Raw genomic sequence first — 26,817 nt, forward strand, 5'->3', positions numbered from 1 at the left:
CATCGTATTTTTAGCAAAGCCACCGCTCATAATTCTTTCATATATGTCACTCATGAGTCATTGCACGTCCCGGTACACCGCCGGAGGCATTCATATAGAGTCATATTTTGTTCTAAGTATCAAGTTGTAATTTTTGAGTTGTAATTAAATAAAAGTGTGATGATCATCATTATTAGAGCATTGTCCCAAGTGAGGAAAGGATGATAGAGACTATGATTCCCCCACAAGTCGGGATGAGACTCCCGACGAAAAAAAGAGAGAAAAAAGAGGCCAGAAAAAAAGAGAAAAGGCCCAAATAAAAAAATGAGAGAAAAGAGAGAAGGGGCAATGTTACTATCCTTTTACCACACTTGTGCTTCAAAGTATCACCATGATATTCATGATAGAGAGTCTCCTATGTTGTCACTTTCATATACTAGTGAGAATTTTACATTATAGAACTTGGCTTGCATATTCCAATGATGGGCTTCCTCAAAATACCCTAGGTCTTCATGAGCAAGCGAGTTGGATGCACACCCACTTAGTTTCTTTTGTTGAGCTTTCATACACTTATAGCTCTAGTGCATATGTTGCATGGTAATCCCTACTCACTCACATTGATATCTATTGATGGGCATCTCCATAGCCCATTGATACACCTAGTTGATGTGAGACTATCTTCTCCTGTTTGTCTTCTCCACAACCACCATTCTATTCCACCTATAGTGCTATGTCCATGGCTCACGCTCATATATTGCGTGAAGATTGAAAAAGTTTGAGAACATCAAAAGTATGAAACAATTGCTTGGCTTGTTATCGGGGTTGTGCATGATTAAATAATTTGTGTGGTGAAGATAGAGCATAGCTAGACTATATGATTTTGTAGGGATAACTTTCTTTGGCCATGTTATTTTGAGAAGACATGATTGCTTTGTTAGTATGCTTGAAGTATTATTACTTTTATGTCAATATTAAACTTTTGTCTTGAATCTTTCGGATCTGAACATTCATGCCACAATAAATAAAATTACATTGAGAATTATGCTAGGTAGCATTCCACATCAAAAATTCTGTTTTTATCATTTACCTACTCGAGGACGAGCAGGAATTAAGCTTGGGGATGCTTGATACGTCTCCAACGTATCTATAATTTTTGATTGTTCCATGCTATTATATTATCTGTTTTGGATGTTTAATGGGATTTAATATACCTTTTTATATTATTTTTGGGACTAACCTATTAACCAAAGGCCCAGTGCAAATTGCTGTTTTTTTTCCTATTTCAGTGTTTCACAGAAAAGGAATATCAAATGGAATCCAAACGGAATGAAACCTTCGGGGGAGTTATTTTTGGAACAAACGTGATCTAGGAGACTTGGAGTGGACGTCAACAAAGAAGCGAGGAGGTCACGAGGCAGGAGGGTGCGCCCCCGCCCTCGTGGGCCCCTCGCAGCTCCACCGACCTACTTCTTCCTCCTATATATACCCATATACCCTGAAAACATCCAGGAGCACCACGAAACCATATTTCCACCACCGCAACCTTCTGTACCCGTGAGATCCCATCTTGGGGCCTTTTCCGGCGCTCCGCCGGAGGGGGAATCGATCACGGAGGGCTTTTACATTAACACCATAGCCTCTCCGATGATGTGTGAGTAGTTTACCGCAGACCTTCGGGTCCATAGTTATTAGCTAAATGGCTTCTTCTCTCTCTTTGGATCTCAATACAAAGTTCTCCTCGATTCTCTTGGAGATCTATTCGATGTAACTCTTTTTGCGGTGTGTTTGTCGAGATCCGATGAATTGTGGGTTTATGATCAAGATTATCTATGAACAATATTTGATTCTTCTCTAAATTCTTTTATGCATGATTTAATATCTTTTAAAGTCTCTTCGAATTATTAGTTTGGTTTGGCCTACTAGATTGATCTTTCTTGCAATGGGATAAGTGCTTAGCTTTGGGTTCAATCTTGCGGTGTCCTTTCCCAGTGATAGCAAGGGCAGCAAGGCACGTATTGTATTGTTGCCATCAAGGATAAAAAGATGGGGTTTATATCATATTTCTTGATTTTATCCCTCTACATCATGTCATCTTGCCTAGTGCGTTACTCTGTTCTTATGAACTTAATACTCTAGATGCATCCTGGATGGCGGTCGATGTGTGGAGTAATAGTAGTAGATGCAGAATCGTTTCGGTCTACTTGTCGCGGACGTGATGCCTATATACATGATCATGCCTAAATATTCTAATAACTATGCGCTTTTTTTATCAATTGCTCGACAGTAATTTGTTCACCCACCGTTGAATTTACTATCTTGAGATAAGCCACTAGTGAAACCTATGACCCTCGGGTCTATCTTCCATCATATTATTTTCCTATCCACTTGCTATTTCTATCATTGTTTATTTTGCAATCTTTATTTTCTAATCTATACAATAAAAATACCAAAAAATATTTACATGACTTGGCAAAGGTTTCGGCGAGGTCAGTCAGTAGGTCGGAACCTTTACATGACTTGACCACGATGTCATCCATGTATGCTTTCACATTCCAACTGATTTGAGTGAGCAGGCACTTCTGAATCATGTGCATGAATGTGGCACCAGCATTCTTGAGACCAAAGGGCATGGTAACATAGCAAAAGCACTCGAAAGGGGTGATGAAAGCTGTTTTTATTTCGTCGGGGCCATACAATCGGATCTGATGGTACCCGGAGTAAGCGTCCAAGAAGGACAAACGCTCACATCCCACCGTCGAATCGACAATTTGATCGATGCGGGGTAGAGGGAAATGATCTTTCGGGCAGGCCCGATTGATATGCTTGAAGTCGATACACATGCGAAGTGAATCGTCTTTCTTAGGGACCATGACAACATTGGCGAGCCACTCGGAGTGGTATATCTCGCGGATGAACTCAGCTGCTAGAAGCCGAGCCACCTCTTCACTAATTGCCTTCCTCTTCTCCACGGCAAACCGATGGAGATGCTCTTTGACAGGTTTTTCTTTCGGGTTGACTCGCAAACAGTGCTCAGCCAGTCCTCTGGGTACACCTGGCATGTCGGAAGGCTTCCATGCAAAGATGTTCCAGTTCTCACGGAGGAACTGGATGAGCGCTTCTTCCTATTTGTTGTCGAGTGTTGTTGAGATATGAGTCAGAGCAGCATTAGGGTCGGTAGGGTGAATGTGAACTTGCTTTGTTTCACCAGACGACTGAAATGCAGATTCTGAAGCAGGCTTCTTGGCACATAATAAATCACTCGGATCTGCTTTCTTTTGATATTCTTGCATTTCCACTGCTGCCATCTGTTCATCGGCAATCTTCGAGCCCTTCTGGAAACACTCCTCCGCTCTCTGCCTATCACCAGTGATCATGATCACACCCTTGGGACTAGGCATCTTCAGCTTGAGGTATATGTAACATGGTCGAGCCATGAAGCGGGCATATGCAGGCCTGCCTAGAATAGCATGATAAGCACTATGAAAATCCACAACTTCAAATGTCAACCTTTCTTTGCGGTAATTCTTCGAATCCCCGAAAACCACGCCAAGAGTGATCTGGCCGAGTGAATCAACTTTCTTCCCAGGGATGACACTGTGGAAGCGCCTATTGCTTTCACTGAGCTTGGACATCGGGATGCCCATCTCTCGAAGAGTCTCAGCATACAAAATGTTCAGGCCACTGCCACCATCCATCAGAACTTTGGTCAACCAAGTGCCCCAGCGACTAGGTCGACCACCAACGCTTGCCGCCCTGGGGTAGCGACGCGTGCCGGGTGGTCAGATTGGTCGAATGTAATGGGAGTCTTAGACCACTTCAAATATGTTGGCGTCACCAGGGCAACCATGTTTACTTCTCTGTTGATGACTTTCAGTCGACTTTTGCTCTCAACGTCAGCAAAAATCACCAAAGGGGCATTGATATTGGGGAAACCATCATCCTCCTCTTTGTCTTCATCCTTATCAGATTCCTTCTCTTTCTCACTGGGCTGGCCCTCTCGGAATTGCTGGATAAGGAGTCGACACTGTCGAGTGGTATGCTTGAGATAAATCAGGTTCCCCTCTTCATCCACCTTGGTGTGTATATGACACAACAAATCTAGCACATCATTTCCTGCTTGATCTTTCACTTTCTTGGGGATCCATGGCCCCTTAGGCTTTCCCTCAGACTTTCCTTGGGTTACAACTGCGGCTTCACCAGGACCTCCAGGCTCGGCTTTGCGCTTCTGTTTCCGACTGGAATTCCCTCCTCCTGTGTCTTGGGCGACTATTTTGTTCTTGCCACCGCGGAGTCGGTCTTCTTCTTCGCCGTTAGCATACCGAGTGGCTATTTCCATCATTCGGGCCAGAGTCATATCACCCGTCCGACCGAATTTCAGGTTAAGCTCTCTGTACCGAACGCCCTCCTTGAAGGCGCAAACTGCCTGGTGCTGCGACACATTTTCCACTATATGATGCAAAGTGGTCCATCTATGGATATAATCGCTCAAAGTTTCGTTCGGTTTCTGAACGCAATGCTGCAATTCTGTCAGACCTGCGGGCCGCTTGCAGGTGCCCTCAAACGTCCTAACAAACACTCGGGCCAACTCTTCCCAACTGAATATACTACCTGGAGCCAACTGATTCAACCAAGCCCTGGCTGACCCTTCCAGCATCAGAGGAAGAAGTTTCATGGCTACATCATCATTACCACCACCAATCTTACAGCCACTCGGTAGTCCTCTAGCCAAGTGTCAGGTTTGGATTCACCGGTGAACTTACTTACCCCAGTCGCCAACCTGAAGTTGGGAGGGATTTCCGTGGCCCTGATGGCTTTGCTGAAACATTCAGGTCTAGATACATGCACTCGACTGCTTGTTGGACGATATCTGTCATGTCCTTCTTTGTGAGCTCTGTTCCAGTCGACCAGACCTTATACCAAAATTGACCTTGCATCAAATCCGGGTTCTCTGGGGTCGACTGGAGGTCTTCGCTCGTCACCATATGGACGCCTGTCATCAAGTTGCCAGGGTGCATATGATCCGCCCCTCAGAGGGGGCGTGGGCACTCGACGGCAGTCTTCATGGCCGAACCGATGATCATATTGCTTGTGGTTCCGACCCATGTACTGCTCTTGATGGTGCCCTCGGCCCTCACGCTGCAGAGGCGATCTTGGACTATGGGCTGACTGGACGGTGTCCGCCACCACGGATCTGCTATGGATCCTGTTGCACGACTGGGAAACTGCTGTGTTCTGCTCTCCTGCTGCTCGGAGCAGCACTCGAATCTGCATCAAACCCCTTCCAGCCTCCGATTGGGACGACTGGATCGACTCTGCTATGCGGGCCGCAACAGTAAGATTCTGAATCGGAGTGCGGTATACCTAAGGTTCTCGTGGGGACAATTGCCGCTGTCGTCGACTGGATTCAGGGATCAGTCGCCGAGCGCGTTCGTCGAGTGAATGCTGAAGGTTCTCGAGCCGCGCGCGCTCAGCCAATGTGGCCAGGAATGCAACCTCCAAGGCCCGAGCCTCAGAGGTTTCTCCGACAATGGGAGTGTGGAGTGCCTCTGTATTGCGACGATGCAGCTCCTTCCTCTGCTGCAAAGTGAGGGCTTGAGGACGATATTCTTCGTGAACATGCGACAGATCACCGCCACCATCGCCGCCATCACTGTGGCGGAAACTAGGCGGGCTGCGCGGCGTGTCGACCATCAGGACTTCTGCCGCAGGGTCGCTGCTGTCACACTCGGACAGGGTCTCGACGGAGCCAGCCGACAGATCAAAAGCCCATAGAGAGATTCGTCGGGCTCGATTGCCGCGACTTGAGGGGTGGCCGACTGACGAGCCACCGCGTGCTTCACCCACCGCTGAAGCCGCGATCGACCGGATCGCTTGCGACGGCGAGCAGTGGGAAGCGAGGATGTTGCGGGAGCCGGCCGATATTGGGTCGACGGCTGCCGTAGAAGGACACCCCGGACACACGCGCGGAAGTGCATCGCCCCACGGACGGGGAGCCTCTCGACGTCGAGAGGGGCCTCTTGGAGCCAGGTGGAGTCGTCAGCGATGAAAATGAGCGTGCCGAGACGGATCTCGTGGCCCTCAGCCAAACCACCGCCGGAAACCATGATGATGGGGATCGGAAAAGATTGCAACCTCATCGGAAGTCGCTAAGACAACTGCCCCACAGTGGGCGCCAATTGTCGTGGTTCTAAGTCTGACAGTAGAATAGGGGGTATGTAGGAGGAGGCAAGATCCTAACTACGATGAGGTTGTGCATGCAAGATTTATGAGTCCAGACCCTTCTCGGAGGAAGTAAAAGCCCTACGTCTTAGTTCTCGGAGGCGGTCGACTGGATTATATGTGAAGTTACAGGGGGTGTGAACCCTTGTTCCAGTGGAGGGGGTGGCTTATATAGAGTGCGCCAGGACCCCAGCCATCCCACGTTACAAGGAGTTCAATGTACATTAAGGTGAGACGTTACTGGTAACGCCAACAGTTAAGACATATAAATGATTATTAATGCTACGGAGTGAACGCCTGATGTAGGATCGAAAGTATGTCTAGAGGGGGGTGATTAGACTACTTGACCAAATAAAAACTTAACCTTTTCCCAATTTTAGTTCTTGGCAGATTTTAGCTATTTTAGGACAAGTCAAGCAATCATCACACAATTCAAGCAAGCATGCAAAGAGTATATTGGCAGTGGAAATTAAAGCATGCAACTTGCAAGAATGTAAAGGGAAGGGTTTGGAGAATTCAAATGCAATTGGAGACACGGATGTTTTTCCCGTGGTTCGGATAGGTGGTGCTATCCTACATCCACGTTGATGGAGACTTCAACCCACAAAGGGTAATGGTTGCGAGAGTCCACACAGGGCTCCACCCACAAAGGGTAACGGTTGTGCAAGTCCACACAGGGCTCCACCCACGAAGGGTCCACGAAGAAGCAACCACCCACAAAGGGTCCACGAAGAAGCAACCTTGTCTATCCCACCATGGCCATCGCCCACACAGGGCTTGCCTCACTAGCGGTAGATCTTCACGAAGTAGGCGATCTCCTTGCCCTTACAAACTCCTTGGTTCAACTCCACAATCTTTTCGGAGGCTCCCAAGTGACACCTAGCCAATCTAGGAGACACCACTCTCCAAGAAGTAACAAATGGTGTGTAGGTAATGAACTCCTTGCTCTTGTGCTTCAAATGATAGTCTCCCCAACACTCAATTCTCTCTCATAGGATTTGGATTTTGTGGAAAGAAGATTTGAGTGGAAAGCAACTTGGAGAGGCTAGAGATCAAGATTCATATGGTAGGAATGGAATATCTTGGTCTCAACACATGAGTAGGTGGTTCTCTCTCAGAACATATGAGTTGGAATGGTGTATGTGTTCTAATGGCTCTCTCTTCAAATGAAGAGGAGGTGGAGGGGTATATATAGCCTCCACACAAAATACAACCGTTACACACAGTTTTCCAATCTCGGTGGGACCGAATCAACAAACTCGGTCGGACCAAAAATGTAAACCTAGTGACCGTTAGAGATTTTCGGTGGGACTGACATGCAACTCGGTAGGACCGATATGGTTAGGGTTTGGGCATAACGTAATCTTGGTGAGACCGATTACACAAACTCGGTGAGACCGAATTTGGTAATTAGCTAACCAGAGAGTTGGTCAGGCAAACTCGGTGGGACCGATTTGCTCTTTTGGTGAGACCAAAAAGTTACAAAGGGGAAACACTGAATTTACGTTGCAATCTCGGTGGGACCGATTCGCTCTTTCGGTGAGACCGAAAAGTTACGAAAGGGAAACAGAGAGTTTGCAATCCCATCTCGGTGAGACCGAGATCCCTATCGGTAGAACCAAATTGCTAGGGTTTGGCAGTGGCTTATGACAAGTGAAACTCGGTGGCGCCGGATAGGAAGAATCGATAGGACCGAGTTTGGCTTAGGGTTTAGGTCATATGTGGATATGGGAAAGTAGTTGAGGGTTTTGGAGCATATCACTAAGCACATGAAGCAAGAGGCTCATTAAGCAACACCTCATCCCTCCTTGATAGTATTGGCTTTTCCTAAAGACTCAATGTGATCTTGGATCACTAAAATATAAAATGAAGAGTCTTGAGCTTTTGAGCTTGAGCCAATCCTTTGTCCTTAGCATTTTGAGGGTTCCACTTTCACATCCATGCCATGCCAATCATTGAGCTTTCCTGAAATAATCATCTTGGAATAGCATTAGCTCAATGAGCTATATGTTGTTATGAATTACCAAAACCACCTAGGGATAGTTGCACTTTCAATCTCCCCCTTTTTGGTAATTGATGACAACATATAGATCAAAGCTTCGACAAATGATAATAAGCATGAATTATATCGTCGCTTTGAGAAGTATGTGATAAGTAAGAGCTCCCCCTAAGTTTGTGCATATTTAAAATTTGCTTTGGACTGCAAATGCACAAGGAGTTAGAGTCATGGGTTACTCTTCCATGTCACATACATCTTGGTGGAGCGCTTAAAATGATAAGAATGAAATACATGCACTCATCACCAAGAATAGTGAATGATCACATAAGATAGATAAGATAATAGCATTAAGCAAGCATTAAGTGTAGCTTATGATCAAACACATGATCATCAATGTCTCACAAGCAATGACATAGTATCTCAAGCACTCAAAAGCAAACAAGTTCGAAAAACCACCAAATAAAGCAAGAGAGAAAAACAACACTCTCTCTCTCGAAGCCTATGATCTATACATCTTCTCCCCCTTTGGCAACAAGTTACCAAAAAGTTCCTAGAAAATGCATAGTGCTAGATCGACGCTCAGGCTTGATCTTCTGGTGGTGGTGGAGTCCGGATCACTCCAAGGACGAAGGCTTCTGTAGACGCTGAAGTAGACGCTGGAGTTGGAGCTGAAGTAGATGCTGGAGCTAGTGGAACTGAGGCTGTAGCTGGTGCTGAGGTGGTGGCTCTGGTGGCAGCAACTGGCACGGCAGACGACCTCGGACCTCGTGGCACTCTGGCAAAGGCATCAGTGGTAGTCCTGCCTCTCCTCTCCTGCATGTCATCCTGGAGCTGCTCCACTGCAGTCTGAATCTCTGTCACCTTGACATCCAAGTCATAGAACTTTTGTTCCATGATTCTCTCTAGGCTTGCCTGGTTTTGAGTTAGGGTGGCTAGTCCTTTCTCAATCCGCAGGGTGGATGCAATCAGGTAACCAAGCTGCTCTTGTTTGGTCTTCAAGAAATACTCAGAGGCCTCCTCTTGAGTTGGCATCTTGGCAGCTTTCTCCTTCCTTGCTTTCTCCTTCTTTGCTTGTGCTTGGGAAGACGATGGCTCATTCTCAGTCATGACAACTTGATTGTCCTCAAAATCTGGACGGATGGGCAGGTGTTGCTTGTCCAATAAATATATGCCCGTGCCCATCTTAGAGTTAATGAGCTCCTGAATTTGAGGGGCATAACCACAGCTCCTCTTCTGATCTGCTGCAGTCCTCTTGATAGTCTCTACTATGAGGCTCATGACCTTGAATTTCTGTGGCACATCAAATACGTGAAGCAAGTTGATTGCATGGCCTCCGATCATCTTGTGATCTCCAGACTTGGGCAAAAGAGTGTGCCTCAATATCCAGTTGATTGTTGGCAGCCCTGACAGAAGATAGTGCACTGAGCCAAATTTGAAAGTGTCAAGAGCTTCATTTGGAATTTCTTTGTACATGTTGGACAATGAGTTATGATCCATCTTTTTCTTGGCATAAATGTCCAAGTCATCTGCTTGCTCCTCTGGGGCATTGATCAGTTGAGCCCATTCAACAACTGTAGATTGGTACCTCGTACCCTCAGACATCCAAGTTATCCTCCCATCTGGATAAAAGTGTGCCGTGGAGTAGAATTGCATGATAAGCTCCTTGTTCCACTTTGTGAGCTTCTTCCCAACAAAGTCAGCAACTCCACAAGCACTAAAGCTGTCATACACTCCAGGGTAGTGTTCCTCATTTTCCTTCATGTAGGTCCAGTCGACCCATCTCATGTCACAAACAATGGGCTTCTTATCTAGCAGCACTGTCTCATAGAAGTCCTGCTGTTCCTTGGTGTGAAATCTGTAATCCACAGCAGTCCTTCTCCTTGAAGCATATGGATCTGCTTCTCTCCACTTCCTCAGCCCTGAATCTCTCCTGAGCTTCATGTCCTCAGCCACAGGATGAGCATCGTTGTGGTCTGGGATCTTGGGCTTGAGCTTTCTAAGAACTTGCTCTTCATCCTCTTCTTCAGCAACAGTCTCAGGCACTGGGGCCTTGTTCTTCTCAGCTGCAGGAATGCTCCTTGCATTCCTCTTTGATTTTGGCTTGGAGGCAGCTTTGGGCTTAGATGCAGTAGCCCCTGATCTTATGGCATCACCCATCAGCTTGGGTGCCTTAGGTGCTGGTGCAGCTACCTCTTCTTCCTCTTCCTCTTCCATGATGGAAGCCTTTCCTAGCACTCCAGCTACGGTCTTCTTGACCCTTTCCTTCCTCTTCTTGCCTTCTGCAGCAACTGGCTCTTTGGGAGTGGGCTTCTCAGTTGAGGCTCTAGCCTTTGACATAGGCTGCCTGCCTGCTGGCCTTTTGATCTTTAGACCTGGCTTTGTGCCTTGAGCTGGCTCAACTCTCTTTGATGTGGCCTCTTCCTCTACCACATAATCTTCATCTTCAGAATCAGAAGTTCTCTTCTTCCTTTGTCTAGTGGCAGCTTTTGGCAGATTGCTTGGGGTACTTCTGCTGCCATCATCTGAAGAGCTGGAGGGACTAGTGCCCTCACTCATCTGCACTTGCTGCTCTGACAAGTTCTGGCTGTCACTCTGATCAGACATGTTGAACAAGCTGATTGCTGACCCTGTGAACAGTTTATAGATGAGGTAGAATAGATGAGCATCACAAAATGCAGAGATTTTTGCAAAAGAATGATCCAAAAATTTAGTTTTAGTTTCCCACTGAAATCATCTCGGATCTACCGATTTTTAAACTCGGTGATACCGAAGCAGTTTTGGAATCTAAACTAGTGAACTCGATTGGACCGAGTCACAGTTCGGTGGCACCGAGACTGCTAGGGTTTCACAGAGTTCCAAAATCGGTCACACTGATAAGTAATTCTCGGTCAGACCGAGTCTCACTTGTGCAATGGCATAAGTCAAATCGGTGGGACTGAGTTTTTCAACTCGGTGGGTCCGAGATGGTTTCGGCGGAAACCTAACCCTAAAATTTTCGAATCAAAGCTAATCTACGGGCGTATTGACTGGATAGGAGTGTTTCAATCGTGGCAAGAATCATGATGATCACAATGTGCTGAGAATTGGATTGGAGAATAGCACAAAGATCGAGTCCATACCCTAGCTCGGCGGAGACTCGCTACGGCGGCAACGGCGGGGCAGAATTCCCGTTGACGGCGACGGAGACCAGCGACTGGAGGCGGCTGGCGGCGAGAAGACGATCCGGAGACCACGTTGGCAGAGCAGGCTATCGCGCGGGCGAAGGGGTTCGGAGAAATTTCCAAATTTTGCCCGTGACTATATATAGCCCTACCCTGTCGGTGTGACCGAGTGGAACAACTCGGTGGCACCGAGATTCATAACTGCAGGCAGTTACTGAAACTCGGTGTGACCGAAAGGTTCAAATCGGTTGCACCGAGATCGAAAACCTAGATCAAATTAATGATCTCGATAGGACCGAAAGTGGGGTATCGGTCAGACCGAGAATCATAAAGAGGTTTTGGAAGTTTAAGTCTATGACGAATCGGGGACTCCGAGCGCTCCTCACACAGAGTGGTTCGAATCTGACTTGATCAAATTTTGTGATGCAGCATGAATAGAGTTTGAGACGAGAAAAGCATAGATAGCTAGAGGAGGTTCTTAGGCATTCTTGTCCATCCACTTGGCAAAGGAAATAAACCCAAACGATCAAAACAACAAGTGGATGTCCTTGAATGAGTAAAATATGCAACCAGCATGCTCACACAATAAGATGGCAAATGAAATATGTGGCAAGGCATGCACAACCAATTCTAGCATCTATCAAGCAATTTGTGATGACAAGGTCATCTATATATGAGTATATTGACTTAGGAGTCAAGTGAGAACACTTGATCATAGGTCATACTCATCGTTTAAGCTCAAGTGGGGTTACCACTTTTACATAAAGCATTGTTGTGTTCACATCTTTAGAGTTGCTTTAGCTCAAGTCTTAGAGTAAAGCTCCCCCTAGATGTGATATCCCCCCTTGGAGGGATGAACTAACCTTGGGTTTCGTCAATGATGACTTCATGTAGATGTTGAAGATGTGGATGCTCAATGTTGATGTAGATCACTTGGAGCTATCCATTTGAGTGAATTGCACTTTCAATACCTACATGGGTTAGTCCCACAAGGAACAAATAAGGATATCCATAGACATAGAGTGATGCACACACAAGATGATGTCCATGAAAACTTTTAGGTTACCTTGTCCCTTGTCTTACCAACAAGAGGGTTTGTGACTCCTTGAACTAGTGCAGGATGTGGAAGTTGATTGCACTTGTTCTTGCCAAAATGATAAGAGTGAAGTATGTTGGCGGAGTCACCCTCAAGGACTCTCTAGTTCTTCTTCTTTTGGATCCACATCATCTTGATGGGAATCCTTGGAGTTGTAGTCGTACTTGATGAAGTGGAACTTGAAGTAGTCTTGGGAATCCACTTGACTAAGGTCTTAGGAGCTTCTTCAAATGCGTCAATTTTCTCTTGAAGCTTGTCCTTGCCTCTTTGCTTGTAGTATTGTGGTGGAAGATCATCTTGAGCTTGTGTCCCCTTGAAAGAAGTATCATACTTCTCTTGTTGAGGAACAAACTTTGTCTTGGGGTATTGATCTTCTTCCCACTCAACTCCATTGGCATTGAACTTTCATTCAAAACCAACGCCTTGATTCTTCCGGTGCATTCCTTGCTTGCGCACAATTTCCTCGAATTGCTTGCTCCCGGCAAGGCTTTTGTACACTCCTTTCTCTATAATTCCCTTCAATAAGCTATTTTCTTGCTCAAGTGTAACTTGGCTAAGAGAGTCATTAGTGGAATCAAGAGAACTACTAGAAGCAACAATATTGGATTTAGCATGATCATTGTTACTGCTAGAGGAAGAATCTTTCTTGTTCTTGTTACTAGACTTGACTTGAGGCAAGTAAGTGGATAAGAGTAAACGCTTGGCAATGTAAGAAGAACTTTTCTTGCGGAGATCATCATTGATTGCTTTTAAGAACTCATGCTCTTGCTCAAGGTTGAGCTTTTCAAAGCATAATTTCACATGAGCTCTTAAAAGTTCTCGATGATCTTCGAAGATAGTTTCATGAGCTAACTTAAGAGTGTTTAGTTCTTTAGTTAGAGCCTCAATATTTTCCTTATCATTGTCATTCGTTTTATCTTGATTAGCATGATTAATTGACATTTCATCATAGTATTCATCACTAGAGTTGTCAACAAGCAAATCATCACCTAACAAGTCATCTTCATCACTATTGAAATCAACATACTCGGGGTGTGTTACCTTAGGACCTTTGGCCATGAAGCATCTTCCAATTCCTTCATTTGGTGAGTCAAATATGTCGTAGGAGTTGGTTGACACAAGTGCTAGACCGGCAACACCTTCATCTTGAGTATCTTCGGAGTCGGAGTGATAACTTCTCTCGGAGTGGCTGTCGGAGTCGGAGCCGGATACCCATTCACCAACATGAGCTTGATGTCTTAATTTTGTGTAGCTCCTTGATGATTTTTCCTTCCTTTCCGAATCCTTGCTTCTCCGTGAGTATCTTCGTTCATAACGATCATCTCTACTCCTTCTCTCTCTTGGTGGTGATTCTTTGCTTCTTCTTTTTGGAGAATCTTCTCTTCTCTTGTAGGGAGCCGTAAACTCAATGGAATAGTGTCCGGGTCTTCCACAACTGTAGCAGTTTCGCTCTCGACTAGAAGATCTTTTGTCATTGTAGGACCTTGACTTGAAGCTTCTATCTTTGCTTCTACTCTTGTAGAACTTGTTGAAGTTCTTCACCATTAAGCTCAATTCTTCATTGAAGTCTTGTTTCTCACTTGATGATGTAGGGGCTTCACATGAGGCTTTATAGGCACCACTTGATTTGTTGTGAAGTTCCTCTTTATCCTTAAGTGACATCTCATGAGCAACAATTCTTCCAATCACCTCCGTTGGCTTGAGATCTTTGTAATTGGGCATCATTTGGATCAATGTGCACATGGTATCATATTTTCCATCCAAGGCTCTTAGAATCTTCTTGATGATGAATCTATCGGTCATCTCTTCACTTCCTAAGCCGGCAATCTCATTTGTGATGAGAGCAAGCCTAGAGTACATTTCAGCGACACCTTCACCATCCTTCATCTTGAACTTGTCAAGTTGGCTTTGAAGCACATCCAACTTGGATTCCTTGACGGAGTCGGTACCTTCGTGCATATCAATCAAAGTGTCCCAAATTTCCTTCGCATTCTCAAGACGGTTGATTTTGTTGAATTCTTCGGGGCACAATCCGTTGAAGAGAATATCACAAGCTTGAGCATTGTATTGCAACATCTTCAACTCATCCGCGGTAGCTTCACGGTTTGGTTCTCTCCCATCAAAGAAGTCACCTTGCAAACCAACACACACAATAGCCCAAACAGCGGGGTTATGTCCAAGAATATGCATTTTCATTTTATGCTTCCAACTAGCAAAATTAGTACCATCAAAGTAGGGACCTCTACGGTGATAGTTTCCCTCGCTAGACGCCATACTCTCCTAGGTTGTGAAACCAAGGCTATGACCACCAAAAGCTATGGAGATCAAAGCAAATGGAGACCAAAGCTCTGATACCACTTGTAGGATCGAAAGTATGTCTAGAGGGGGGTGATTAGACTACTTGACCAAATAAAAACTTAACCTTTTCCCAATTTTAGTTCTTGGCAGATTTTAGCTATTTTAGGACAAGTCAAGCAATCATCACACAATTCAAGCAAGCATGCAAACAGTATATTGGCAGCGGAAAGTAAAGCATGCAACTTGCAAGAATGTAAAGGAAAGGGTTTGGAGAATTCAAACGCAATTGGAGACACGGATGTTTTTCCCGTGGTTCGGATAGGTGGTGCTATCCTACATCCACGTTGATGGAGACTTGAACCCACAAAGGGTAACGGTTGCGAGAGTCCACACAGGGCTCCACCCACAAAGGGTAACGGTTGTGCGAGTCCACACAGGGCTCCACCCACGAAGGGTCCACGAAGAAGCAACCACCCACAAAGGGTCCACGAAGAAGCAACCTTGTCTATCCCACCATGGCCATCGCCCACACAGGACTTGCCTCACTAGCGGTAGATCTTCACGAAGTAGGCGATCTCCTTGCCCTTACAAACTCCTTGGTTCAACTCCACAATCTTGTCGGAGGCTCCCAAGTGACACCTAGCCAATCTAGGAGACACCACTCTCCAAGAAGTAACAAATGGTGTGTAGGTAATGAACTCCTTGCTCTTGTGCTTCAAATGATAGTCTCCCCAACACTCAACTCTCTCTCATAGGATTTGGATTTTGTGGAAAGAAGATTTGAGTGGAAAGCAACTTGGAGAGGCTAGAGATCAAGATTCATATGGTAGGAATGGAATATCTTGGTCTCAACACATGAGTAGGTGGTTCTCTCTCAGAACATATGAGTTGGAATGGTGTATGTGTTCTAATGGCTCTCTCTTCGAATGAAGAGGAGGTGGAGGGGTATATATAGCCTCCACACAAAATCCAACCGTTACACACAGTTTTCCAATCTCGGTGGGACCGAATCAACAAACTCGGTCGGACCGAAAATGTAAACCTAGTGACCGTTAGAGATTTTCGGTGGGACTGACATGCAACTCGGTAGGACCGATATGGTTAGGGTTTGGGCATAACGTAATCTCGGTGAGACCGATTACACAAACTCAGTGAGACCGAATTTGGTAATTAGCTAACCAGAGAGTTTGTTAGGCAAACTCGGTGGGACCGATTTGCTCTTTCGGTGAGACCGAAAAGTTACAAAGGGGAAACACTGAATTTACATTGCAATCTCGGTGGGACCGATTCGATCTTTCGGTGAGACCGAAAAGTTACGAAAGGGAAACAGAGAGTTTGCAATCCCATCTCGGTGAGACCGAGATCCCTATCGGTAGAACCGAATTGCTAGGGTTTGGCAGTGGCTTATGACAAGTGAAACTCGGTGGCGCCGGATAGGAAGAATCGGTAGGACCGAGTTTGGCTTAGGGTTTAGGTCATATGTGGATATGGGAAAGTAGTTGAGGGTTTTGGAGCATATCACTAAGCACATGAAGCAAGAGGCTCATTAAGCAACACCTCATCCCTCCTTGATAGTATTGGCTTTTCCTAAAGACTCAATGTGATCTTGGATCACTAAAATATAAAATGAAGAGTCTTGAGCTTTTGAGCTTGATCCAATCCTTTGTCCTTAGCATTTTGAGGGTTCCACTTTCACATCCATGCCATGCCAATCATTGAGCTTTCCTGAAATAATCATCTTGGAATAGCATTAGCTCAATGAGCTATATGTTGTTATGAATTACCAAAACCACCTAGGGATAGTTGCACTTTCACCTGACCGTTGCCATCCTGAGTGACTTTAGATCTTTTGTACTCCGAGTGGTTTCTAGTACGGTCGAATGATGATATACTGGTCGAATGGAATTGGGTTATCCAAGTGGAATTGTTGGTTGAGTGGGTTGCACTCTGAGGTGATTCCAGTCGGTGGATGCTGCTGTGCTTTGAATGCCGTTGATCTTAGGACAGTGTCTTTGGGAAGGGCGTCTAGGTCAGGCCTATTACCCTACCCTAGGTACATGTCATCGTCAGCTAGTTGCTCTTTTTTGCCTACTTTTGGCTTTTTAGGAAATCAATATCAAATATAGTCCAAATGGAGAAAAAACTTTGGATTAATTTTTTCTGGACTAGAAGAGACCTTGGAAGGTTCGGGAGAAGACCTGAAGAGCCACGAGGGAGCGACAAGCTCGGGAGGCGCGCCCTGCGCGCGGGGGGGGGGGGGTGGCGCCCCTGGCTTGTGTGCCCCTCGTGGCACCTCTTGACCTAATTCTGCATTTCTAAATTCTCAAATATTCCCCTGACATTAGAGAGCCACCCAATATACTTTTTTCGCCGCCACAAGTTTCTGTTCCCATGAGATTCCATCTGGAGGCCTTCTCTGGTACTCTGTCGGAGGGGGAATTGATCACGAAGGGGCTCTACATCAACCTTGCCGCCCTTTCGATGATGCTTGAGTAGTTTACCTCAGGCCTAGTGGTCCATAGCTAATATCTAGATGACTTCTTCTCTCTCTTTGATCTTCAATACAATATTCTCCTCGATGTTATTGGAGATCTATTCGATGGAATGAATTTTTGCGATGTGTTTGTTGGGATCTGATGAATTGTAAATTTATGATAAGATCTATCCATGAATATTATTTTGAGTTTTCTCTGAACTCTTTTATGCATGATTGTTATAGCTTTGTATTTCTCTTCGATCTATTGATTTGGTTTGGTCAACTACATTCATTTTTCTTTCAATGGGAGAGATGCTTTGTGATGGGTTCGATCTTGCGGTGCTCAATACCAATGACACAAGGGGACATGGCACGTATTTATATCGTTGCCATTAAGGATAAAATGATGAAGTTTATTCATACGTAAGTTTTATTTGTCTATATAATGTCATCTTGCTTAAGGCATTACTCCTTTCTTTATGAACTTAATACTCTAGATGCATACTGGATAGCGGTCGATGTGTAGAGTAATAGTAGTAGATGCAGAATCGTTTCGGTCTACTTGTCTCGGACGTGATGCCTATACACATGATCATTGTCTTGGATATCGTCATGATTATTTGATTTTCTATCAATTGCCCAACAGTAATTTGTTTGCCCACCGTATGCTATTTTGAAAAGAGAAGCCTTGTTCGCATTGGGTGCAATGATTTGTTATCTTGTGTGTAGGTACCCACGGTATACCATTAAGGATTTGTTATCGTTTTGATCTATCTATCTATCACCATACAATTTAATCTTGCAAGTAACCGTCGAGGGATTGACAACCCCTTGTTCGCGTTGGGTGCAAGGATTTGTTATCTTGTGTGTAGGTACTGCTAATGAGGTGTTGTGTGGTTCTCCTACTGGATTGATAACCTTAGTTCTTAAGTGAGGAAAATACTTATCTCTACTGTACCGCATCATCCTCTCCTCTTCGAAGAAATCCCAATGCAGCTCACAAGTAGCAGCACCCCGTCCAACCCATCCCAGATAGCGAGATGTCTAACTTTAGGGCCCCGCTTATAGGAAAATGTTCTCTATCATCACGGGTGTGCAGTTTTTCACCATCCAATAAATCCCAGCTAATGAGATGTGCAACTTCGTCTGTTTCCCCGTCCAACTGCGTAGATGACTATGTGCAACTTCATTTGTTGCCACAGCCAACTAAAACTACATGTCCAAAAGTAGGGAGGAAGGAGTTGCGCATTGACTACTAGAAAGTTGGCTGGAACAAGAGTAAGTCACACATCACTGGTAGGGTAGGTGGGGCAGGGTGTGCTAGCAGTGCCAACTACATATCCACGAGTAGGAAACATTTGGAAAAGGGCCACCTTCACCTCCTCCAGAGAGTAGGGAGAGTTGAGGGATAAATTCATCCTATTTGTCACTTTTTGAGGCACATGAGATGATACTTTCTCGACTCCTATCATGCTTTTTGCCTTATAGAGATCTTGATAGAAATCACGTGCCATAGACTCCAGCTTGGCTTGATCTTCGTGCACCGTCCCATTGGATCGTGTTAGTCGGGTGATCTTGTTCTTCTTCATCCCGCTTTCATATGAAAAAAGTGAGTGTTTCGATCCTCTTCTGCAAGCCATTTGTACACGCGCACGTTGCCATCACATTATTTTTTCACGGTAGCCAAGTTCAGCAGGGCGCTCCTCCACTTTCTACTCACACGTAACAGATCCGGCCTTAAAATCTCGAGTTTCCTCCGGAGCTCTCTTTGCTCGGTTAGGACCGCTCCGAAGGTGGAGCTACCCCATGGAAATAAAGCACTGGCTATCGACTAGAGCTTTGCATGTAATTCTGCCATGTACCAAACTGGGCTGCACTATCGGTGGATGGTTCTTTCACATCTCATGATGGTAGTGTGGGTGTGCGTATGATCTTGCGTCAAGAGAGCGGCACGGAGATCTTCACAGCATATCAAGTGATCTTTAATTGCAATGAGGCCCTGAAAGCAGAGATACATGCATTAATGCAAGGAATATGGCCCTAGCTTTACGACATACCGATCGGTGCAAATCTGATTCTTCCGTTGCGCTTGCAGTCTTATGAGGCGATACTATGTCTAGATCGGCCTATGGTCATTTGGTAGGAGAAATCAAGTCCTTGACGGAGGTTAGGGAGTTTGTTTCTAAGATTAATAGAATTCAAAATAGGGTTGCTGATTGTATGGCAAACTATAGTTGTACTTTTTTTTGAGGGTACTATAGTTGTACTGAGTCACGTACTTTGGTGTGGATAAGCAGATGTCCTCTAGATTGTGAGGACTTACTGTCTTTCGATTGTAACCCTATGAAATTGGAATAAAACTCCCATATGTTTTCATATAAAGATGAAAATAAATAATTCTGCCACGTTTCTTCCTTTTGACGCTCCCACATGACCTTAAATTTAAAGGGCTTTTTTTGAGAAATTAAAGGGATTCCTAATGCATCGGTTATTTGTGAAATCACTAGTTAAGAAGCACTTTTTGAAAAGGTCACTCGCATCTCCATAGGTTGCAACAAGTGTTGCACTGCATGTACGCCACTTGTCGCAATCTGAGCGTTTTTTTCTTCTAAAATTCATTTATTCAAATTGTTTTATCTTTTAAACCATGTGTCTAAATCTCAAATCATTTTCATAGTTGGATTCCTCGCACCGAGATCTTCAAAACTAGATGTCATGCTGATAGCTTTCGATGAACTTTTTTTCATGAAAAAAACGGACGAAAAACCCAAACCGAGGGCACATTTTTCCCTTTCCAAGAGGCATGATCGTGTCCCTCGCGAAAGCAAATCCACGACTCCACGAAAAGTAAATACATACCTCTCGTGGTAGAAAAAAAGAAAACACATTTTTTTCTTTTTGCGAGTGGCACGGCCGTGCCTCTCGCGTAAGCAAATCTGTGCCTACACGAGAAGTAAATCCATGCCTCTTGTGGAAAAAAAAAAGAAAACGCGTTTTTTTTTCCAAGAGGCATGGCCGTGCCTCTTGCAGAACCAAATCCGTGCCTCTGCGAGAAGTAAGTCCGTGCATCCCGTGGTTTTTTTTTCTTTTGCGAGAGGCAAGGCCGCGCCTTTCATGAAGCAAATTCGTGCCTCTACGAGAAGTAAATCCGTGCCTCCCACGGAAGAAAAAAAACGAGTTTTCTCCTTTCCGAAAGGCGCGGCTGTGCCTATCGTGAAAACAAATCCGTGCCTCTTGCAAAAGCAAATATGTGCCTGTGCAAGAAGTAAATCCGTTCCTCTTGTCATAGGAAAAAACAAAACACATTTTTTCTCTTTTGCGAGAGCCACAACCATGCCTCTCACGGAAGAAAAAAAGAAAACACATTTTTTCCGATTTTTTCTTTGTCCAAAACCAAAGAAAAGTTGGGGAAAAACCAAAAATAAAAAAAACCAAAAAAAATCATCTAAAAGCTTAAAACACTTGTAGAAAAATAAAATAAAAAATCAGGAGGGAGCGCCTAGAGAATGACACACGGCGGCGGCTGAGAGCGTGCGAGTGCGCGCCAAGTGATGCGCTCTCAGCCCACCCCAAATGATCCTTGGGGAGGCTCCCGAAGGAGCGCTTTTGATTAGTTAATATTTGCCTCCATCTCATAAGCAATAGGATACATGGATTGTTTTCTCTGACATATTGGGCCTGGCACATTGGCCGGGCTGCCGATCCGGGCTGTTCCAATGCAACATGTGGAACAGGCTTGCCTGCGCGTTGCGGGCGGCGCCAGGCTGCCCTGGGCAGATCCTATTTGACGCTCGTTAGCGTCAAAAGGTCGTGCCTTCGCTGAGGCGTGCCTGCGGTTGGCCCGGCCCAGTCATGGGATTGATGGCTTTTTCGTTCGCTGCTGCCTCCTCCTCGCTGTTTCCTGTAGGTTTTTTCGTTCTTCTTCGATGGTTTTCTGCTTATGGTTTTTCAATGTTTTGTTCGGTTTTTCAGTTGTTGTTTTCTTGTTTTCTGTTCTGATTTCTTTTTCCTTCATTTTTTGTTTATTTTCTATTCTATTTATCTTCTTCCTTTATCTTTTTTTTCTTCTCTTTTTTGTATGCTATATAAAAGTTCACCATGTATTATAAAAATGTTCATTGTATATTTAGAAAAATGTTCATTGTTTTTATGAAAAAGTTCATTATGCATTATAAAAATGTCGATCGTGTATTTAGAGAAATGTTCAACGTACATTACCAAAATGTTCAGCATATATGAAGAAAATGTTCAACGTATTTTAAAAAATGTTCATTGTGTACTTAAAAGTTGTTCAGCCTATATCACAAGAATGTTCAATATGTATTTAAAAATTGTTTATCTTAGATAACAAAAATGTTCACTGTGTATTTAAAAGTTATTCATCGTATATCAAAAAAATGTTTAATGGAAGATTTTCTTCAAAAAAATTGATCTGTCGCTGCATTTAGTTCTTAAATATTCGCTCGGCTAAGTAATCATCAATCTTCAGCAGGTCGAGTGGTAGAGAACATTAACTCTCGATTATGTGATTGCGAGTTCGATTCATCGATTAAACATCGTTGTTTGCTTTTTTAACGACGGCTTGTTGTGACTCCCCGAATGGGCCGGCCCATTCAGATAGCGCTTCCTGCGCGGAAGCTCGTTGGTTTGACGCTAGCGAGCGTCAGCTAGGAGGTCTCGCTGCCCTGACCTCCTCTCCGTCTGGGCACCCCTATTTCTTGCTTTAAGCGAGCAGATGGGCCTAGCGTCATGGGGAGCCCCAGATGGGCCGGCCCAGCAACGCGGGAGGCAAATGCCTGCTTTTTTTTTACCTATTTTCTGTTCTTGTTTTTTTTGCTTTATTTTTGTACTTTTATTTCTGTTTTAAAATATTATACACACACACACAACACTGTTTAAAAACATATTTTAATAAATGTTGAACAAGTATTTGAAAAATGTTGAACTAGTATTTGAAAAATGTTGAACAGTTAACAGAAAAAATTTGAATAAGTATTAAAAATATTGAACAACTATTTGAAAAATGTTGAATAATTATTAATAAATGTTGAATGAGTCTCTGAAAAATGTTGAACTAGTATTTGAAAAATGCTCAAGAAGTATTTGAAAAATTCAAATAAGTATTAAAAATGTTGAACAAGTATTTTAAAAATGTTGAATAGTTATTTATAAATGTTAAACGACTTTTCGAAAAATGTTGAATAAGTATTTGAAAAAATGTTGAATAAATAATAAAAATGTTGAACAAGTATTTGAACTTTTTTGAATAACTATTAAAAATGTTGAACAAGTATTTGAAAAATGCTGAACAAGTATTTCAAAAATGTTGAATAAGTATTAAAATATTGAACAAGTATTTGAAGAATGTTGAATAAGTATTAAAATATTGAACAAGTATTTGAAGAATGTTGAATAAGTATTAAAATATTGAACAAGTATTTGAAAAAATATTGAATAAGCGTTCGGACAATGTTGAACGTGTATACAAAATTTTTTGATCAGTTATTAAAAAATGTTTTTGACATATACGAACATGTAGAATGAAAACGAAAAGAAACATAAAAAAAGAAAAACAAAAAATGGAGAAAATAAAAAAAATCTGAAGAAACGAGAAAACCCTGAGAAAAAAAATACAAAACGAAAAAAGCCAGAGAAGAAATACAGAAACAAACAAAAAAACCCAAAAAGGAGGAGAAAAAAGAAAAAAAAACTGGTGTTTTCCCTCAAGTAGATCGCGTGTGCTATTACAACGTGAACTATGCGCTAAAATGCGCCGGCCCGTTAGGTAAGCCGCCGGCACCCACCCGACCTCGATCAGATTTAGAGTATCGCCGTTTCGTGAACTCGAGTTGCTAATCGGGGCGAGTTTGCGCGATGATGCCGTGCGAGCAGCAAGCAGCTGCAGAGCTGCTTGACCCGGAAGAGGTGGACGTGGTGCCGGCGGCGGACCGGGAGCGGAGCATCACGCCGGTGGAGTTCCCCCTTGTCAAGATTCAGATGTCCTTTCGTGAGCTCACAGGCGTGTGCTCTAACCAACTGGCCACTGCTCGCGCCATGCACCTTTGTAGCGTATAATTGACTCTTAACACAAACGCTGAACAATTAGCTACCATTTCTGCTAAAACAAGTTGAAAATATGCTACTCGATTGTTCTTTCTACTAAATGGAGATGCAAGCTTATACCGTTTCTGCTAGAGAAGTTTTTGGTGACGCAAGCGGTGCATTGCTTATTTTTGTTAACCGACACAGTCCTTGTTACATGAGTAGCAATCTAGCATACATGGAAAGAAGAAGTAGCAATCTAGTGTCGGTGTCGATACTAAATTTGACTTCATGCACTCGATTCATTGCACTCCAATTGTGGCACTCATAATATCTGTGACTGGGTAAGTACAGCCGCGATGATGTCTGGGCCCGGGAGTAACGGGCCTCGGGGCTTTGTTTTGTGCGAGAAGATAACAGAGATAGGGATGAACTTATTCTTTCTTTGCCTCTTGATTACTTCAGTTAATCACGTGGCAATTCACATATATAGGTGACCTAGCCCTAGGAGCATAATATAACACAGCTAACAGGAATCCCTAAGAGCATTATGTAACCTTGCTTCAAGATCTTATCTCTAAATCATGAAAATCCAACAAACTAAAAAACTAATCAAACAAATTGCTACCTGCTCGAACCGTGATGGGCACATGACAGTACCTTACAATTTATAGATATGCTTTCTGCATTAGTTCTCCTCCGTACAGAGTAAAGCGTTTGATGATTTCAGATATATGGCGGTTGGCCCAGCAGGTGAAAGTTAGACAAAGGTAAGAGACCTTGTTTCAATTTCCTGACCTGTACCTTTGTTTTTATCTGTGTATGATATCTTTATACGTCAGTGATCAAATAAACTTGTGCTTTGCTTTTAGGCTGTAGTTAGCAAGCTTTCCTTCTGCAGTCATATATGTTCTTTTTAAGTGGCTACCTTTGTATCTAAAGAAGTTATACATATTGGAGGTTTATTACCTGAAACTCATGCAAATGTTTGGTGGTATTTATTCTTTTCCTCAGACAATTCTTTCTAGAAACATTTTTGTGGAGTTTGCTTGAACTTCAACACTAATATAGTGATACCAAAGCTAACTGCTTTCAAGGGAAAAGTAAAAAATACCAGTACTATTCCAATCTCATTTATCTGTATTCCTTATTAATCATAATGTTGTTGCAGTTTTTATTGTAAGACTAACTTGTAATTAATACTCCCTCCGTCCCAATATAAGTGTCTCAACTTTAGTACAAAGTTGTACTAAAGTTGAAACACTTATTTTGGGACGGAGGGAGTACTATTTAGTTAATGTCTGCTGCTAGATGGCTTACTTTTCCACCTTCCACCATACCAATCTGGCATTAACTCATGATTACTATTTCAGAGTCATAGTTACTGCAATCACATACTTCAGGTGTGTCTGTACAAGGTATGATTCTCTATTTAGTAAGGACACGTCGGTTAGAAGAGTGCCCCTCTGGCCTCTAATGTCGTTGTCTGGATATGACTATTTTTTTACTAGTCAGATATGGATTTGACTATTTTTTTACTAGTCAGAGAAATGAAGACACAGCATTATATTTTAGATTGTAAGTTGTGCCACTGAGAAAGTAGGAAGCATATCCTTATGATGTAAGATAGTCAAGTACAGGAAGTAAGAATCATGTACTGTGATTGATTGTACATTTGTGTCTACACGAACTTGTGTGCTTCACCTGGAACTCTATAATTCACTCTGCTTCATTCATAACATGGGGGACTGTAGATGTGAGGTTCTCATCAAGTTGCTTCAAGCAGAATTAGTACGATGGTGCTTTAACCGGAAATCTTTGAAATTCGATTAACAACTATTATACTTCAAGCGCCAAACTCATGTTTCTATACTTTCCGTGAACACAAATTGGACATGAAGGTTCATATTTTAATGGTTATTTCTATAACTCTTTGAACATTTAAGAAGTTTTCTTAATGAAACTTAAGTATTCAGAACTATGTCTGAATCTATTTGCCGAAAGAGCATGGCGGAGTATGATCCTTGTTTGGTAGCACCAGCTTGTTTGTATTTGGCATCAAAGGTGGAGGAAAGCACAGTGCAAACAAGGCATCTCGTATTTTACATCAAGATGATGTGTGTGGTAACTGGTAAGCCTCTTGATCATTCAGATAGACCAATGTTTACCTGGAAGGCTGGAAGAGTTGCACAACCTGCAACCATGTATTTTTGTCCCCCAAAATGTAGGTTCTGATGACAAGTACAGATTTGAATTCAAATATATTCTTGAAATGGAAATGAAGCTCCTGGAAGCACTCAACTATTATTTGGTTGTTTTGCACCCATACTGTCCTCTTTTACTGACTTTGCTTCCCCTATCATCTGAATAGAAATGGCATCTTCCACTGAGATAGCATTTTATATCTTCTGGAGCTCTGAGCTTTTGAAATTAACTCCCCTTCAATAGATTCTACAATGGCATTGAGAGATGTGCTATTTTACAGGTTATTGCAGGATGCTGGCATAACAGATCTGACACAATTCGCCTGGTAAGCACCAGTTCTTGAATACAATGCTGTGTCAAGTTGAGAACTGGATGCAATGGAACTTGTTGGGCTTTCTTATAATTACCGTCATGGCGTACTGTTTTTTTCTTTTTGTGAATGGAAGCTGCTTGTATTTCATATACAAGAAAGTTGCTTGATTCGTTTTGGTAATATTTGGTGGTTAAGTTAGCCTTTCTTTTTGAAGCATTTTCTGACAAGACTGATTTTAGTCTCGGAGCCAGACTCTTTTAAAATTTCTCTGTGCATATATTTCACTTAAGTAAAGAGTGTTTACAGTTGGTATCATCATAATTGAATATCCTTTGTAGGAATGCAGGATTGCAGGGATACACAAATACCTCTATTGACTTTTCCTTTTCACTTTAGTATAGTACAATATGATGAGATAGGTATCTTTTTTATGAAGGATCATCACATGGACGACAATTTTGAGCGAAATACCTTTTTAGATGATTTATGGGTGTACAACTGGCTATATCTCTATGCTGAGTAGACACTGTTACTTACAGGGGCCTTGTCAATGATACTTACAAGATGGATCTTATTCTCATATATCCTCCATATATGAGTGCATTGGCCTGCATATACATTGCAAGTGTTCTTAAAGGTAAGGACACGACTTCCTGGTTTGAAGAACTCCATGTTGACATGAACATTGTAAGTGTTTCATTGGTATGTTTTCAATCATTGATGATTTTGGTCTGTCGTCGTATTTATCCACTTGCACTCGTTTGCAAATCTCAGCTTAAGAATATTTCTATGGAAATCTTGGACTTGTACGACACCTACAAGATTGATCCTAATAGGGGCCTCTAGGAGGACAAGATAATTCCTCTGATGAACAAGCTGCCATCAAAGGCCTGAAATCAGATTTAGAACTGATTTTAGTCTGACTGCTTAACCACATGACGCTTCTTTGACTGGAGTGTGTGTATGCATAGGGAATGTCCTGATGCACTTGGAGGGCATTGACTCAAGATAGGCGCAAGTTATTTTCAT

General features: G+C 43.2%; 1 protein-coding gene across 1 annotated transcript; it reads left to right on the plus strand.

Annotated features, from left to right (window-relative positions):
- The first annotated feature begins 23,225 nt into the window (after window positions 1-23,225).
- On the plus strand, window positions 23,226-26,634 carry LOC125555641 (cyclin-C1-1-like). The gene is made up of 8 exons (XM_048718529.1): window positions 23,226-23,235; window positions 24,001-24,040; window positions 24,644-24,688; window positions 25,247-25,389; window positions 25,499-25,611; window positions 25,754-25,800; window positions 26,328-26,475; window positions 26,563-26,634. Exons 1-8 carry the CDS (start codon window positions 23,226-23,228, stop codon window positions 26,632-26,634), a joined length of 618 nt encoding a protein of 205 aa, XP_048574486.1.
- Window positions 26,635-26,817: the final 183 nt, after the last annotated feature.

Source organism: Triticum urartu, chromosome 5 (assembly GCF_003073215.2).
Source record: "Triticum urartu cultivar G1812 chromosome 5, Tu2.1, whole genome shotgun sequence".
NCBI classification, from domain to species: Eukaryota; Viridiplantae; Streptophyta; class Magnoliopsida; order Poales; family Poaceae; genus Triticum; species Triticum urartu.

Coding starts and splice junctions, on each gene's coding strand:
- LOC125555641 (XM_048718529.1), top strand. Junction 25,390..25,498: donor ATTTTACATCAAGATGATGT/GTGTGGTAACTG, acceptor CCCAAAATGTAG/GTTCTGATGACAAGTACAGA. Junction 26,476..26,562: donor TCCATGTTGACATGAACATT/GTAAGTGTTTCA, acceptor TGCAAATCTCAG/CTTAAGAATATTTCTATGGA.